General features: G+C 41.1%; 1 protein-coding gene across 2 annotated transcripts in view; it reads left to right on the top strand.

Annotated features, from left to right (window-relative positions):
• Positions 1 to 17145, top strand: part of MFSD14A (major facilitator superfamily domain containing 14A) — a 20110-nt gene extending 2965 nt beyond the window's left edge. Inside the window, exons 2-12 of one of the 2 annotated variants that reach the window (XR_003092711.1) lie at positions 6278 to 6340; positions 6995 to 7122; positions 7761 to 7875; positions 10350 to 10568; positions 10928 to 11041; positions 11501 to 11572; positions 12198 to 12310; positions 13320 to 13417; positions 14209 to 14372; positions 15359 to 15577; positions 15795 to 15918. Coding sequence is in view for 1 of the 2 variants with exons in the window: in XM_025197331.1 (XP_025053116.1) it covers positions 6278 to 6340; positions 6995 to 7122; positions 7761 to 7875; positions 10350 to 10568; positions 10928 to 11041; positions 11501 to 11572; positions 12198 to 12310; positions 13320 to 13417; positions 14209 to 14372; positions 15795 to 16001 (1293 nt within the window). In the remaining variant the exon portion in view is untranslated. Of the gene's footprint in view, positions 1 to 6277; positions 6341 to 6994; positions 7123 to 7760; positions 7876 to 10349; positions 10569 to 10927; positions 11042 to 11500; positions 11573 to 12197; positions 12311 to 13319; positions 13418 to 14208; positions 14373 to 15358; positions 15578 to 15794 lie in introns of both variants that reach the window. The other variant, XM_025197331.1, reaches the window with a different exon arrangement.
• The last annotated feature ends 221 nt before the right edge of the window (positions 17146 to 17366 follow it).

Raw genomic sequence — 17366 nt, 5'->3', positions numbered from 1 at the left:
GGCCAGGCCGACAAGGTCCCTCCTTGGTCCCCACCCCCCTCCTCCAGCCCCCCTACCTCCTTCTGAACTATAGGAGCCTGGGTCCAGGTCCTTGCAGCTTGCACTGCTGCCTGCCCTGCATGGGTAGGCAGCATGCTTCAGCACTGGGGTGAGGTCCAACCATAGAGATGCTCTGGCTGGCTACCAGAGTGTCTGTGTGGAGGACCCAGCCTCTGGTTGCCTTGGCACAGTCTGGAACTGTGCCCTGCCCCGCTTTATTCCTCTGCTTTTTTTTTTTTTTTACCACAGGGTCTAATTTTGCCCCCGCACTGCAAATTTGCAATGCAGGGAACTTTTTTTTTGTTCCCGCACGTGCCTCTTGCAGTGTCTCAGAGGGGTTTGAGATGCTGCAAGAGGCACGTGTGTGCTTGTCTGGATGTGCCCTAAGGTGCTACCTTGCTTTACCTTCTGCCTCAGTTCAAACTAACAGTGCTAACCACCTTTCCACCTGAATTTTAATATCCGATTTAGGCCTTCGGAATCTGTGATATGGACAGTCTTTAAAAATAATGCAAAACGTGCTTTTTTTATTGAATGCCTTTCCTACTTTTGGCAATTACCAAGGTGGTGGCAAAGCAGATTTGGTAAGCAGCATTCCACTGTTGGTGAAACTCTTCAGTTATGCTGCAATCCAGTGGCATGCCATAACCATTTCTTTGAAATAGTTTGGTGTCAGCAAAGCTAAAGTGAAACCTGTATTATAGTGATAGTAGACTTCTGCTTCTGTTAACATGCCATAAATTTTCATGGTGACTTAGAGATAATATCAGGCCTAAACTTGAGTTTTGTTGATATACCAAGGCTAGTAAGAGAGAGAGAGAGAGAGAGAGAGAGAGAGAGAGAGAGAGAGGGTGTGTGTGTGTGTGTGTGTGTGTGTGTGTGTGTGTGTGTGGTTTTTAACAGCATGGGTTTGCCAGCAAAAATCCTTGCACATCTATAGTTATACCAGCTGAACCAGAAAAAACAGCCTTTGGTTTGTTGTTTTTTTTCCATTGGTGGCGGTGGTTGGATTTTTTTTTCCTTAGTGGTGGTATTTAGATTTTGTCCTGTTATACCAGTAAAACAAGTAGAGAGAAGGCTTTGAAAAGCTGAGAGTTCTCAATTTCAGTTTTGCTGCCGTGCAAGCACGTCCAGTATTCCAGCCAACATTCTAATGTTGGCAGAATCAAAGCCAAAATTAGGCAAAGCTAGAACCTGAATATAGCAGCCAAGTGAATGAAAAGTTTAAAAGTTAGCAGGCAAACCTGGATTTTACAAGGTTTCATTGTTTTGAATTTATTTTTAATACACTGCAGTAGGGCAGAGAGGTGAGTATGTAAAGGAGCCAGAGGTCACCATGGCAAAATGTGGCAAAAGAGGGAAGAATTTATAGGGGCTGACAGATCTAACATAGAGCGTGTTAGCAGTCGCATGTTTCTATGAAAGCCTGTAAAAGCCTGTCGTCCTCTGTTGGGGGTGTTTGTTTTGTTTTTTGCTTAAAACTAAGACTTAAGAATTTGATATCAGGACCAGCTTACGGTAGAAGGACACATTTTGAAATTTTGTCAGTACTTCAAGTATTGCAATAGTAGTTGGTTCAGTCTAGTCATACACGCTTACTGATTCATCATAAAATGCTTCCTCTTTTGTAGTGTGCCATTCCAGTAAATTTGTTTTTACAAAAATGTTTAATCTCAGCACTAAAATTAAAAGTTTGCAACCACCTTGTTAAGTGATGGAGAGTCTTGCATATATTACCAGGTAAATGTTTTCTATAATCCTGTGACCACAAAATCTTAGTTGCTGTGGAATCCATGGAGTAAAATGCAGTTTCATCAAAGATGAAAACAGGTGAGGTAAAATCTGATCCTTCCTGGCCAAAAATTACAAAAAAAAAATTACTTTCAGTTAATTTAACTAGTAAACATCTGCAAATTATCATTTAAAACCCAAGATTGGGGAGGGGGGAGTTAATTGGTCATTTAAGATGTTCCCTTCTTAAAATAGTATTTAAAAGTCTTTTGAAAAATAGCTCTACTTGTTGCTCTTTCCACGGTTATCATAAGTTGTAAGAGAAAGGACTGGACTTGCATTTAAAGAAAGATGTTAGATGTTGGATTTTGTGTCCTCTTTTTAAAATTGCAGTTATGTATTATTTTTACAGATATTTTGAATTAATGCATTTTCTGTCATTGTGACTAGTAGCAACAAAAAATTGGCTCTTCTGAACTATGGTATAAAAAGTGCTTCATGGTTTTTGAAGCATTTCAGATGAAAGGTATGGAACAAAGAGGATGGCAAAAGCTTGTTTATCAAACTTCACTGTGGTCAAGCTTTCAGTATTGATGAATGCTATTATGCTGATTTTTTTTTTTTTTTCAGCTTAACTATGATTATTAGCTTCAGTTTCATCTTTAAGATTTCAACTTGTGTGTTCTGTTGCTATATTGTTCACTGATGCAATTCTTTGAAGCAGTTCATAGTTTTCAATCTGCCCCACTGTCAAACTAGTAGTATGCATCTTCGTGATACTGTTTGGAAGTGCTGTACATTCATAAACATGAGCTTTTGAACTTTTTCAGACCTGAACATTCAGTAATAGTACATGAAGAGCTGACTTTTATAAGATGGAACAAATGGGATGATTAATCAAAACAGACATGGTTGCAACAGAAAAGCACTAAATTTCAGTCTCTTGTTATATGCCTCAGTTTAGTCACATATTCTAAAGACTGCTAACTCATTCTGGAAATATTCCTAACATCTTGGGAAAATTGACTGTGATGTACTGAGGCTGAGAGAAGGAAGCTAATGCCTTAAGACTTGCATCAAGGGTAGAAATTAGTTTGCTTTACAGATATAGTTTGTAACTAGATAGTCTTAACTAAAGTTCTGTCTCTCATCAGGGTTTTACATAAGCCATACTTTGTAGCAATAGTTTTGTTTTAGGTGCTTAGTTTTATAGGACTAAATGAAGTAGCAGGTAAATCATCATTTTTAAGATTGTTACAATTTGTCTCTGAAGTTCCTGTCAGTGTACTTGAGCTGGCCTTAAACAGCTAACCCAGGTATTGATAGCACTGCAGCCATGGTAATGTGGAGATCAGTCTGGGTTGCAAAACCCACCCAAGAAGCTAAGTAAATACTTGGGTAGCTGACCTGTGCTGAGCTCTGTGATGCTCTGGCTGTGCTAATTGGCCCCAGCTAATGCAAGTGTCCACAAGCTTCAGTCACAGTAATAATGCCTGGGAATGTAGATACCCTCTTAGGGCACGTCCAGACGAGTGCACACGTGCATCTTGCAGTGTCTCAAACCCCTTTGAGATGCTGCAAGACACACATGCGGGAACAAAAAAATGTTCCCCGCACTGCATATTTGCAATGCAGGGGCAAAATTAGCCCCCTGGATATCTAGGGGTCAAAAAAAACTGCGCTGCAAAACAGCGAGGCAAGGCAATGTCCCAGACTGTGCCTGGAGGCAACGGAGGAGTTGGTCCTCCAGGAGAGATGCTTTGGTTTCTGGGCAGAGCGTGTCTGTGGTTGTCCTCCTGCCCCTGGCACTGACAAAAGTTAAGTTAGGGACATGGGGTGGGGGGTGTTATTGGTATGGGGGGGTGCTGGGAACAGCGGGGGGCTGTCGGGGGCTATGAGGAGTGAGGGGGGGATGTTGCGAGTGGGGGGGATTGTTAGCTATGGGGAGTGGCAGGGGATGTTAGGGGAGTGTGGGGAGCAGTGGGGGGAATGTCCCAGTGGGTGGGTACATGGAGGGGCTCAAGCGGGGGCTGCCACACACCTGGCCCTGCAGGGCCAGCCCCTGCAGCAGCACACGGTGGAACCTGACCTGGCCCAGTCCAGCGTGGCTCGCTAGCCTGGCTTTGCACTGGAGAGAGATGTGCGACTCTGGGAGGCGCAACTCCTGTGCAAACGCATGCTAGCTGCGCAGCCTGGGCCAGATTGGGCCAGCAGATGCTTTTTCCATGAGGCTCAAGCGTGCCTGAGCCTTATGGAAAACGTGTCCTGCTGGTCTGACCCAACCCGATCCAGCCCTGGCTGCGCAGCTAGTATGCGTCTGCACAAGAGCCATGTCTCCCGGAGCCGTGCATCCCACTTGGGTGCAAACAAGCCGCGCCAGGCAGGTCCTGTCATGCGCCTCCTCCCCGCAGGCCTTGTGGGGCAAGCAGCACTGCCACTGGAGGCAGGACCTGGCGCAGGGATGGCGCTGAGCCAAGCCAGGTCCTGCTGGCACTGGGGCAGCTCATGCTGCCAGGCTGGGCTGGTTCCATGGCAGCAGGACCCAGAGCAGCACGCCGGGACCATGTGTCACGCTGAGCTGCGTCCTGCCGTCATGGAACTGGCCTGGCCTGGCAGTGCCAGCAGGGCCCGGCTTGGCTCGGTGCGCTGTCTCTGCGTGCTGCACCGGGTCCTCTCGCCTTGGAACCAGCCCAGCCTGGCTGTGCAAGCCACCTCAGGGCCCGGCTCAGTGCAATATGCAGTCCCCGTGAGTGGTGCCAGCCCCTGATGAGCAGCTCAGGCAGTGCTGGCTCTGAGCACCCCGGGGCTGCGCCGTAGGGGGGCGGGGGCTGACAGCAGTGGGCTCTGAGTGCCCCACTCCCACTGCTGCTGCCGGGGATAAGTTGTGGGCCTTGTGTGGGGGGTCTGTGGCCCTGCAGGGTACCTGGGATCCTCTGGGATGGGGAGAGGGGGCTGTGGCCTTGCAGGGTGCCTAGGATCCTGGGGGAGGTGCTGTGGCCCTCCAGGGTGGAGCTGGGGCCCTGCAGGGAGGGCAGTCCATGTGCTGGGGGGGGGCTGCACCTTGTGGTGGCCAGGGGACACACCCCTCCTGAGCAGTCCCCCTACAAGGTCCCTCCACACCCACAGTCACCCCACAACTAGCCACACACCTACCTGCACCCTTCCACACCCACCCACATTCCCCCACACCTCTTCCCACCCCCCTCCTGCAAACCCCACATCCCCCCATCACACACCCATCATGTGAAAAGAAAACCAAAAGCACACATCAACACACATAGGTATTTAGAATTTATTTTATTATGATAGAGATACTGGTAGGCTTCCAAATTGTTTTAATATTGTAAATATATTAATAAAGCATTGCCTAACTGATCCCTCTGTGTACGTGAGTGCGTACGTGTCTGTGTACGTGTGCGTGCATACACACGTATGTGTGTGTGCGCATGCGTGCGTGTAGGGGGTGTGTGTGTGTATAGTGGTCTTTTGTTCTAATTGTGGACCAACATGGATTTGGGGGCATTTTAAAAAATGGATTTGGGATGCTGCTGCAGCAGTTCAGCTGGCACAAGGGGTAGTGTCCCTAGATATCAAGTGACCAGGCCCCAGAAGCTCCTGAGAAGGAGTATCACTGAGTTACTTGCTAGGGAAGGTTTTTATATTGCTGGGGCCAGCACAGGGCAGGTTTTTTTACTGCTGGGCCCAGCACAGGTGCTGGCCCCAAACTCTAGCTCCTCCTGACTACAGATCCGGGAGAAGCTGGGCAGAGTTATTTTGTCTCAAGTGGCACAATTTGCCCGACGCCAAAGTGCATGTCTGGGCACGTGCACTGAGGCAAAAAGCCCCAACTCAAATTTGCACCACTTCTGTTTTAGCCGCTGCAAGCACACGTGCTTGCATGTGTTGACGGACCGTTAATGTGTTTTAAGAAGTTTTCAAACCAGCTGTGTAGTTCATATATCTGCTATCCAGTATCTTGCTGTGGTAGCTGTTTTCTGTTTCAGTATTCCATGCTATAATGGTCATGTTCTTTAAGGAAAACCAGACCTGAAGAAGGTAATGTATGCATTACCATAGGGCGAAGTGGTTCTAATTGATGGAGGATTTCTACCTTTTGGAAAATGTTCAACAGCATTCTGCCTTCGTTGTATTTATAATACTTTTGTCAAATTAAAGCAATTTTGGCTGTCCTTATGGCAAAAAGTAGAAAAATACACCAGTTATTGTTTAGGAAAATATTTGATGTAGCTTGACTTACACCATGGATGACAACTTTAATGTTACCTACAGCAAATTTGGACTATTTTGTTGCTGTGTAGGAAAGTTTTAATAATGATACTTTACAGTTGAACTTTATTAACTTTATAGTGGATATTCTAGCATTTGTACTGGGTGGTTTTGGTATACAATCTTATGTTTAGTATGCATAATACATAGCATGTGTGTCTTTAAATATTTAGTATTATGAAATATGCGTAACAATATACTGTTCATAATCCTTTCATAGGTTTTGCACGAAACTTTCCCAAAGCATACTTTTCTGATGAATGGCCTAATCCAGGGTGTAAAGGTAGGATAAATTCAATTCAGAATAGAATTTAAGATCATTTAAACTAATGAGGGAAACACAATGGCTGTTGGAAGAGTGGAATAATTAGAACCTTCTGAAACCAGCTTTCAAGCTGTGATTTTAAAATATGAGGATAAATTTTTGCATGGGAGAGCTCAGATAGCAGCATTTGGTTTTCAGTAAACTCTTGTTTTGCCTAAATCTTTCACTTGGGTTGACCAAAGACTAATGAGGCTAGTTGATTAGGCCAAGATTATACAATTGATTTGAATCAAAACACACAAACTTTGGTACCCACTTTTTTAATTCGATAGACAGACCTTATCTTGCCAGTATTTTGGAAAATAGTATATTTTGTAAACATGGCACATATAAAGGAAAAATGCATTTTTTCTCAGAAAAAAAATCACAGAGCTGGCTTTGATCTTGAGTTTTGAGTTACTCTGTGATAGTAAAACTAAAATTCAAATTCCAGGTAACACTTGCATAGAACAGAGGATTAAGTATGTTTGCAAGTGAGATCATTTGCAGTTAGCTTAATAAAAATTAAACATTTTAATAAATATATATTAAAATCAGTTACTTGGTAATTAATTATTCCATCTGTCACACTTTTCATTGCTTTTTTGTTAATGAGCATATTTTATTTTTCAGGGCTTGTTGTCATTTCTCAGTGCCCCTCTGATAGGTGCTCTTTCTGATGTTTGGGGACGAAAGTCCTTCTTGCTGCTAACAGTTTTTTTCACTTGTGCACCGATACCACTAATGAAGATCAGTCCATGGTTAGTAGTTTATTTAGTTACTTTATGGTTTTTTGTTTAGCGTTTTCTGGCTGCACTTGGTTAATACTTACCTTTTGGGAGAATTGTACAGGCACTGTTTGGTTTGGAATTGTTTTAGGAGTTGTGATGCAAGGCTGAGAGTCAGGCTTGTTTGTATTGTATCTGAGGCTTTCAATTTGCACTGGAATTTGATGGTCTGATTTTAAATGGTCTCTACTTTTTGATTACTTCCCCTCTGTAGTAGATCGTTTTAACTGTTTATATGGTTCTAAGTAACCTGTGAAGTGAAGTAGTTATCATTTGCTGGAGCCAGAGCAGAAGCTAAATTTGAGATCTGTTGCAAACTGTCCTATTTTAGCATTTCTCTCGCACTCAGCTAGATGTCTAAATAACTGCAGATCCTGGACCTTGATCCCTGATGTTTCTTGGTAAACTGACATGTTGTGCTATTTAATTTTGCATTCAGCTCACTTAGGAGAGAGCAGCATAACCAGTCCGAAAGTATTTTTGTGAGGTTATGTGCAGCTTAAACTGCTTGTCAGGAACCATAGATATTTCAGTCTGTTTGGAAGTGCATATAGAATTTGTGAACCACTGTTTGTTCTATATTAATCTTCTCAATCCCTTTGTGTTCCTAGGTGGTACTTTGCTGTTATCTCTGTTTCTGGGGTTTTTGCAGTGACTTTTTCAGTGGTGTTTGCGTATGTAGCAGATATAACCCAAGAACATGAAAGAAGTATGGCTTATGGACTGGTATGTATGTAATCCTTTATCTTGAACCTTTGAGCCTCTTAAGAATCAGTAACTAAACGAGTTCTGTTAATAAAGCTTTATTTTACTACAGTAGGAAACTAACTTTTCAACAGTGGTCTCTTTCCCATTTTAAACTTAACTGTTTTGGCAGACTGAGAAACCTGGTTCTTCTGTCCCATTCTGTATTGCCTCTTGCATATCCTGTTAGCAGCTTAGGTTTAGTATGGCCATGGCAGAGTCTTCTTTCCCAAGCCTTCACTTTCTGTGGTCTCTGTCAGCTATACATTCTGGTCATGTAATTTGAACAAAGAAAAAAATCTCCCTGTTATTCCCTTTCCCTTTCTTCTGTTTATCAATATTAACTTGAATTGAGGTTGCTGGTATGGGGCTAACACCTTCTTTAATAGGTTGAAAGTTCCTGGTACATTATGGGCACTAGCATAAAGGGGAATATAATAGAGTGTTAATGCAGAAACCAGTTTGGGAGGTACAGTCCTAGAGGACTTTGTTTTTTTGTCTTTCAGAAAATACTGATTCAGATGAGTCTCAATCTGGTGAAGTGCTAGTTGAGAAGTTAGAAACTAAACAGTTTAGATTTGCATTATTTAGCTCTGATAAACTGTCTTATGAAATTTTAAAAAAATATCCAAGAGGGTGCTGACTATGATGTTTCATAGGACTGGGAATATGAAACGAGATCCATCCACTTGCAAGTCACTAGTTAGAATCTAGACCTGGTAGATTTCTCGGTCTCTGATAGTCCCTGTCTTGATTTTGCTGAACAGGCACTCATATCATTAAATGCCTTTTCACAGTTGTCTGTCTTGACAGGGAGGGTCAACACATAAGGAACATGGGAAGTAAATAATCTCTTTTTTGCCTGTTCATATCAGGGTTAAGTTCTGGCTGGATTATGAGGTTTTCACCATTTTCTGTTCTCTGTTCTGTGATCAGTAAGTTTATTCTCAAGTTGTAAGGGAGCACACTGCACAAACATTAAGCCAACTGAAACTGTTTCTGAAGTTCCGGTAATGTTGTTTGCATTGAAGAAGCAAGAGCTGAACTGCACCCTGTGGGTGGATTTCTGTTTCCCTTTGTTTACCTAAATGGCAGTTTTCCAGGTGCATAAGTGTCTCTTTGGCACTTACGCATGGTTTTCAATTCTATTACTCTGGCCATGAGCATATAAGCATGCACCTGTATGGTCAGGCAGGTCTTCAGCTACATACATATGCCCAGTGCATGCACATAGGTCATGAAACTGTAGCTAGGCAAAAACCTGTGTCTAGCAGGTGTTTGATGCCAGAGGTGGAGCATCCTTGCATGTTTAACCCCAGTAGCTGAGTGGTTAGGGTATTGCTCAAGAAGTAGGATACCTTGGGTCTAGGCTATCCTTCCCCCGGGTTGGTTTGAAACTAAATCTAACTTCCCTGTGCTCTAACCATTATGCCACAGGCAGTTAGACATTTATACCGGCCCTTTTCTAGCCCTGTTTTTTTTTTTTTTTTTTTAAATAACTTGCTGCCCAGGCATCCCAGAGGGAGAGATACACAGGACCTCAAGGACCAGAGCAAGCCAGTGGATATGTGGCTCAATGAGGTGGAAGCTGATCTGGAAGGGAGCAGGTCCTGTGTTCTAGCCTGGACCTCTGCTCTAAATGGGACAGAAGTATTTTCCATCCATTTTATCTAACGACCATTAAATGCAAAGTACAGTGGCTCAGCTTCAAATGGAGTGCCCGAGAAGAGGCTAGATACTGCCTAACCTGTGGTGTGGTGGTTAGAGCAGTGTATTGGGAAGTGAGAAATGCAGATTCAGATTCCCTCTTGGGGATGCGACGTAGGATCTATGTCTCCCACTTCCAGTTAAAACCCAGAATGGTGCACCCCATCTTTTTCCAGGACTTACACTGGTGTGTGCATGTGTACAGCCAAATAGTTGCTGAACCCACACATAGCCCACTCTGCGTGTTCAATATACATAAGTACATTTGCATGTCCACACTGCAGGGGTAATAGGCTGGGCACACAGGGGGTAATAAATTTCTGCCATAAGTTTATTAACATGTCCTTGTATAATATCAAATATTTGATGGAGAGTGCCAAGTATCCTGCAGGTATAGAGAAGATAAGCAGTTTCCTTTACTGGCCCAAAAGAAAACGATATCCTTAGAGTCTCTCCCTCCCTTTGAGACCTGTGAACTTTGTTGGTTGACCTTATGTCAACAGTGACAGCATTAAAAGTTATAATTTGCTGCCTTAGTCAAAACTGTTTTCTTCTGAATCTTCAGATGTCTGAAATTTTCAGGATGATGTAACTCTTTTTAAAATTTGTTTTGACTTTCTATCTCATTACAGTGACTGAGTTTTTGGAAAAGTTTAAGCTGTAAAGAGTGAATTAAAAAAGAGAGTAGCTGTAAATATATGTGAAAAACTTTAATTTCATATTCTCATACTAACCCTTTTCTTTTGTAGGTTTCAGCAACTTTTGCAGCAAGTTTAGTTACCAGTCCTGCTATTGGTGCTTACCTTGGTCGAACTTATGGCGACAGCTTGGTAGTGGTTCTAGCTACTGCTATAGCTTTGTTGGATATTTGTTTTATTCTTGTTGCTGTACCAGAATCATTGCCAGAGAAGATGAGACCAGCATCTTGGGGAGCACCCATTTCATGGGAACAGGCTGACCCATTTGCAGTAAGCTGTTCAGATGTTCAAGAAATAATGTCTTGGAACTTGTGCATGTGGGTTTTTGCTGCTTTAGGGTCAAGGATGGAATTGATGCTAATTCAGCTATTCAGGATTTTAAAAATGGGTTTGAGGAGTTCCTTAGCTAATTTAGAAAGTGTTTGGTATTGCCATTGCTGCTTTGCAGAAGTAATGGCAAACCTGTGGTAAATGTGCTGAAGAAAATGTTTTGATAGTTCCATGAATTAGCTTAACTAACAGCTGTTTTGCTTCTTTCAGTGTTGATTTTGGATATATATTTTTAATAATGATGAAGAGAATATGTTTTCAGTTTCTGACCTTACATCTGTCTTTTTTCTTGTCTGTAGTCACTTAAGAAAGTGGGTCAAGATTCCATAGTGCTGCTAATCTGCATAACAGTATTTCTCTCCTACCTCCCAGAGGCAGGGCAATATTCCAGCTTCTTCTTATACCTCAGACAGGTGAGAATCTGCCCCTAAAGAAACATCTGATAGGTTGACAGAAAGGACTACTTGTATTTGCTATATTATTTTAGCAATATGGGAGTAATATAACTTGTTCACTTTTGAGAATGGCTTTTTGTTCCCTCATAGTTATTATTCAGAGATGAATCTCCTTCCCTTGCATTGCACTGGATATGGGTAACTTAATAATTCATTTACCAGTTAACTAATTTTCAGGCTATCTCTGTCCTGTGATCAGTTTTCTTTCAAGTTCTAAATAAGATTTAAATATATACAAGAAATGGTAGATAGAAAATATTCCTGATCGATGCAAAGGTACATTTTTTTAAGTAATACCAATAACATCTTTCGTTTCACTTGATACTTTTTTATGTCCTTATTCATTCCATTGTCTTCAATGTTCTGTGACATGTTAACATGTGGTTTAATGATCAAATTACTCCTTCTCTAATGTAGATAATGGGATTTTCGTCTGAAAGTGTTGCAGCGTTTATAGCAGTCCTAGGCATTCTCTCCATTATTGCACAGGTGAATACTCATCTGCACTTCTTACTGATATAGTAGCAAGTAAGACCTAATGATGGAACCTGTACCTGCAGTTACAAATGGAATCGAGCTGTTACTGGGAGTTCTAGAGTAGAATAAAAAAGGGATGAATTTACTTCACTTTCTCATTTTTCCATCACTTAACATTTAAGCATATGGCAACCAGTTGGCATAGCATCTTTGAAAGGGAGAAGTGTCACCATATTACAGAGGAGTAGCTAACACATGTGGAGAAGTGAGACTTGTCTTGCTTCACACGGGAAGTCTCAGTTAGAGTTGGGACTATATCCCAGTAACTGTAAATGCTAACAGAGTGCCTAAACCTTAGCCCCCATCTTCCTCAACTGTTCTCCAAAGGCCTCAGAGTTGTTTGTTCTTTAAATTTTCATTAGTTGAGCAAACAAACTTAATCAAAACATGGCGGTTTATACATCCCTGGTGTTAGCCATCTCAAAAGATGTTGCACATTGCTGGCTAGGCAACAACCCTTCTGATTACTTTGCCTTTTAATATCAAACTTGAGAAGAGACTTCAACTACTAAATATTTCACATATGTTGCTGTGTAATGATACTTACAATTAAAATGTTGACTTTCTTTCTTATCAGACAGTAGTCTTGAGTTTACTTATGCGATCTATTGGAAATAAAAACACCATCTTGCTGGGTCTAGGATTTCAAATATTACAACTGGCATGGTATGGCTTTGGCTCAGAGCCCTGGTATGTAAATTTAAATTCTTATATTTGACATGTTTAAGATTATTTTCTGTTTCATACAAAACTGGTTTTATGTGCCTGTTTTGTGTGAATGATCACATTCAAAGTGTTGTCTCTCTTTGACAGTGAGAGGCATGATGTTTTTCCTTTGAAGCAGCCATTCTGTTTCCAGCAGCAAGATTTCCCCAAGATGAAGGATCTTACTCTGGAATTTTTTTCTTTTTTTTACCTAACATAACATATTAATTTATGGTAGATGCAGTCAGTCAAGGTCAATTCACAAAGTCAATTATCCTTGCAGTAAAATGCCCAAAACAAGAACTTTGATATTGCAAAGTATGATTGACTGAAAGAATGTTGTGTCAGTAATCTTAATAAAAACACCCTAAAATATTTCTCTTCTCTTTTTCTAAGAGAGAATATGGATTCCAAACATTGAACTAAGTAATTTCAGACATCCAAGTGTGCTTTTGTCCTCTTGTTCCTCAGTCAGTTTTTTGAATGATCTAGTAGCTGGTATTGGAATACATTGACTCGTGTTAAGATGTCTGCTTACATCTTTATTGTATTGGTATTATAACATCTGTGATTGTACCCTTTGCACTTGCTACCATACCAGTGATCAAACAGAGCAAGCTAAAAATGTTAATTTGCTTTGTACTATACATATTTAGCTTTAATGTGGCTTTGAGAGAGCCTCTAAAAGATCCTCTTTTTGGGGGAGGAAGTTTACCCCAAAAAAACTTCACGAACAGTGATTTCCTGTGTCATACCTTTCAAGTGGAGTGGTTATTTTCCAACTACATTATTACATTCTTTGTGTTTTAATAAAATAATTATATAGCACCAATATACAAGTATATTACTAATTTATAACACCTATATTATATATTAGTTTAAAAATAGGAATGTGCTAACTTGATCAAATCAATTGCATTTTGTTGTAATACACAAAGTAGAATGCAGAACACTGCCCAAAATGCTCATTCTGATTCTCTCGCTTGTTCTCCAGGATGATGTGGGCAGCAGGGGCTGTTGCAGCCATGTCTAGTATTACGTTCCCAGCAGTAAGTGCACTGGTTTCACGAACTGCTGATGCTGATCAACAGGGTATGTTTTTAGGGCCTAATATTTTAATAAGGATCCTTCAAGCCAGAAATATTGTCTTGCTTGTCATCCCTTACAAATAAGTTATCCTTAATTGTAGCCTTCTTGCTAGTTTATAGGACAAATTTGCCAACAGTATAGTAATATAAATGAAAAATATTTAGTGTAGTTTACCTCTTCTAAGAATAAAAATGTCCATATTTACTTGAATCCAAGATGAGGTGCTTTTCCCATTCAACATGGGGTTGGGGGCAGGAGAGCCTTGTCTCAGATTCAGGTACTGGCCCAGGGAACATAGCTGCTGCAGTTCTGGCTGTGGTCCTACCCTGAGCCAAAGCTGTTTGCCACTGCTGCTGCCTGGTAGAGATGGCTCATGCAGTGGAAGAAGCATGGGGAGACCACAGGGTGATGGGAGCAGGGAGAGTGTGGTGGGCGGATGCTATGCAGTGGCAGGGGAGCAGCTGCAGCTCCACCTCTGGCCACAACCCAGGCCAGGGCTGGAGCTGCTGCCAGCTGGGACTAGAGCCAACCCAAAACACCAAATTTGGCAGTCATTTGGTGTACTGCAGCATAGGAAATCCTGTCTTAAGTATGTATTAGAACAAAGAACTCAGTATAATACTATGGCTGATTTTTCTCATCTCTCACTAGTGTAACTCAGTCAGTGAAGTTACTTGTAGCTTGCATCAGTGTGAAGGGGAAAGAGAGTCATTAACTATTGGACACCTTTCAAAAAGCATTTAAAACTGTCTTCATTCTTTACAGTTAACCTAGTGGAATCCTGCTTCTTTCAGGTGTTGTTCAAGGGATGATAACAGGAATTCGAGGATTGTGTAATGGTTTGGGACCAGCACTCTATGGCTTTATATTCTACATATTCCATGTAGAATTGAGTGAACTTCCAGTGCCTGATATTAAACCGGAAGGTAATATGGACACACAACACCATTCACAACAGGTATTGCTACTCTTTATTTCTTATTCAGCAGAAATACAGAAGGGTTAAATCCTAGAAATCTGGAAGGGAAAAAAATTATCTAATTCATTTATCATATCAGTGCTGGGGTTTCCCTTGTGGCATTATGTAGTATTTTGGCTAGCTTAGCTCTAATCAGAGGTGTCAAACTCATCTGGCTCACAGCCCATGACCCAGAGCAGCTGGAGTGGGCATCATGTGCAGTCTGCTCCATGCTACATCCCATGCAGGTCCCAATATGGCCAGAACAAGTGCTGCATGTGGCACAGATGGCACCCACTCCAGCCACTCGGAGGCCATGTGCAGCAGAGTCCTGGATCCACTGCTGCCCGATTTTATAGATCAATTTCCATACCATAGTAAAAATCAAATGTTAAAAATGATCTCTTGCCCAACTAACTAAAGCTTTCACCTGGGTGACCTTTACTATTCCATCTACTTGAAGTATTCACACAGAAATCAGGAAGTGCTTGAATGAAGAGTAACGAACTAGAGAAGCAAATCTGGACTTTTAAAATGGCTTTCTAGCACAATCTCAGGCAGCTAGATAATAGTTCTTTTTATGCAGCTAAATGATTACTTATGGTGCCTTATGTCAAAATACTGACACTGTATACCTACATTGAAATGGTTGTTTCAAGGATGGTGGGACACTTCTGTAGTCTTCTGTCAGTTTAACTCGCAGCCTCTAAGTTTTGTAACAGCAGTTCACACCCTGTGTCCAGTTGTTTGCTTTTAATCCAACTGATGCTGTTTGAATTGTAGGGGGATGGATTTGATATAAAATCACATTAATCTTGTGCTCTTCTGTATTTTGTAGTCTCCTTCTTAGTAGTCCTTGCTTGAAACCTTGGCAACTTCGTAGTGTTGTCTACAGCAGGGTAAAACTGCCTGAACAAGATTGACTAGGAACATGCAGTTTCATACTGCTGCTGCAATTATGCTGTGTAATACTTCCCTTTTTTCAGAAATCCTGTGGAAAGGTAAACTAGGGAGTGAAAGGCCAATGCTACCAGCTATTCAGTCTTCATAGCTTCCTGTCTTGATGACATACGTCCATTTGAGAATTATTTGAAAGAGCCGAGTGAGGTAGTCTGTGGCCCACTTCTCATGAAGGCAAGGGAAAATTCTACAGTTTAAAAATTCTGCAATTTGAACAGAGCCAAGAAGTCAGTAGTCTTAACTGGGTATGCCAACTGTGTGTTCTGCCTTATTCTCAGGGGGTGGGAAATCCCTTCTCCCTGCACAAGACATGATGGTTGGGAAGAGCCCAGTTGCTGAGAGGAAAGGAGAGTGAAAAAACTGTCTGTAAAAGGTTTCTCTGTAATTAGCATGGGGACCTAGCATGTAATAAACTTGGTGTGAATGTTGAATTTATTAGCTGTTCCTTTGTGTTCTTTTCAGAACTCTATCATTCCTGGACCACCATTCTTGTTTGGAGCATGCTCTGTGCTGTTAGCTCTCCTTGTTGCCTTGTTTATTCCTGAACATACTAATCTAACTGTACGATCCAGCAATTGGAAGAAACACTGTGGCAGTCATAGCCATCCACATAGTCCACAGGCCCCTGGTGAGGCCAAAGAACCTTTACTGCAAGACACAAATGTATGACAGCAAAACTCAAAAGACTTCCCACCCCCCCCGCCTCCCCCCCCCCCCCCCCATCTGCAGCGCTGGAGATTACATTCCGTCAAGCATGTGATTTCTTAAGATAACCTTAAGAAATTTATGCATGAAACTTGTAGGAACTACAAACAGGAACTGGAAATTTCTCCAAAGATGTTACAATTAAATTATTAATTTGCTTTTAAAAAAATATTAAGCACTGGTCTCTTGCCCTGATATATTGTTAATTATATTAACCTTTACATCCTAGCTCAAGAGACATAAGGAATAAAGTCAAGGTATTAGCACGTGTCCCTACACCATTTTCTTAAGGTGTTGAGCTTTAATTCTCTTCATACTAAGTCTCAGTGAGACATACTAGCATATATGTGGACCCATTAATTTTAATGTTGGAAAATCTTGGGTCAGGTGATTCAAAGCCTTAATGTAAATGCACTCAAGTAAGAAAACGTGGGGTTTTTTTTTTAATTTTACAATCACTGTACGGCAGGTTTTTTAATTTTTAAGTTTGTATTAATACAAAATTACATGAGCATGCTTACTGAACAGCTGAAAGCTCTTTTTATGTAAGTGCGTTACTCTTAATTCTATTTTTTAGTACGATATATATCAGATATGGAGTATTTAAATAGCAAGTTATGAGCCAATAAGTTTTTAATATTGGTTCTAAAGCCCTGCTTTCCTAAGTAGTTTATTATACCACTGTTTCTGAGCATAATCATGAAGACCTCAAAACTTGAATATACAAAGTGAAATAAGTTGGTAGCCTTGAAAATGTCAATGTACTATATAGTGGCCTTTCAGGACTGTCACAGTTAATACTTTTGTTTTGCAGAGCTAATGTTTTAGTCCTAAACTTTCAGGACCCTAGTACCCAACAGAGCTTTATACAATTACTGATGTGAATTTATTTCTCTAAAGTGTATATTTTTGTGTCTGGTTGTATTATTTAAGTGTTCCTTTGTATAAATTTGTGTATAAAGTACTGTATAGTTTAAAATGTTTTCATCTTATGTGGTTATTGCTCAGTGCTTTTTTAACTTTGAACATTTGCCATGGTTGACTAAAAGCTGGAAAATATGTGAATAAAGTTGACTATTTTATGAATTTTTAAATAATTGTTAATGCCTTCAATTATATTCTAGATCATAGGCAATCTATAGAATTGATTCCATTGTGTGTCTTGTAACTTGCTGGACATACTCCACACCCTGCTTAAGTCATTTTCTCTGCTCTAGACTAATGCTCAAAATATAAATTGAAGGGGTGCAGCATGGTTTTGTAAAGCCTAATACATGAACTAAACTCAGTTGACAAGGTTCCTGAAATGCTTTCTGGCAAACTGCTGTA

The sequence above is a fragment of the Alligator sinensis genome, unplaced genomic scaffold (genome assembly GCF_000455745.1).
Source record: "Alligator sinensis unplaced genomic scaffold, ASM45574v1 scaffold647_2, whole genome shotgun sequence".
NCBI lineage: Eukaryota > Metazoa > Chordata > Crocodylia > Alligatoridae > Alligator > Alligator sinensis.
Note: the sequence above shows the minus strand (reverse complement) of the source record. Positions and strands in the feature narration are given on the sequence as shown.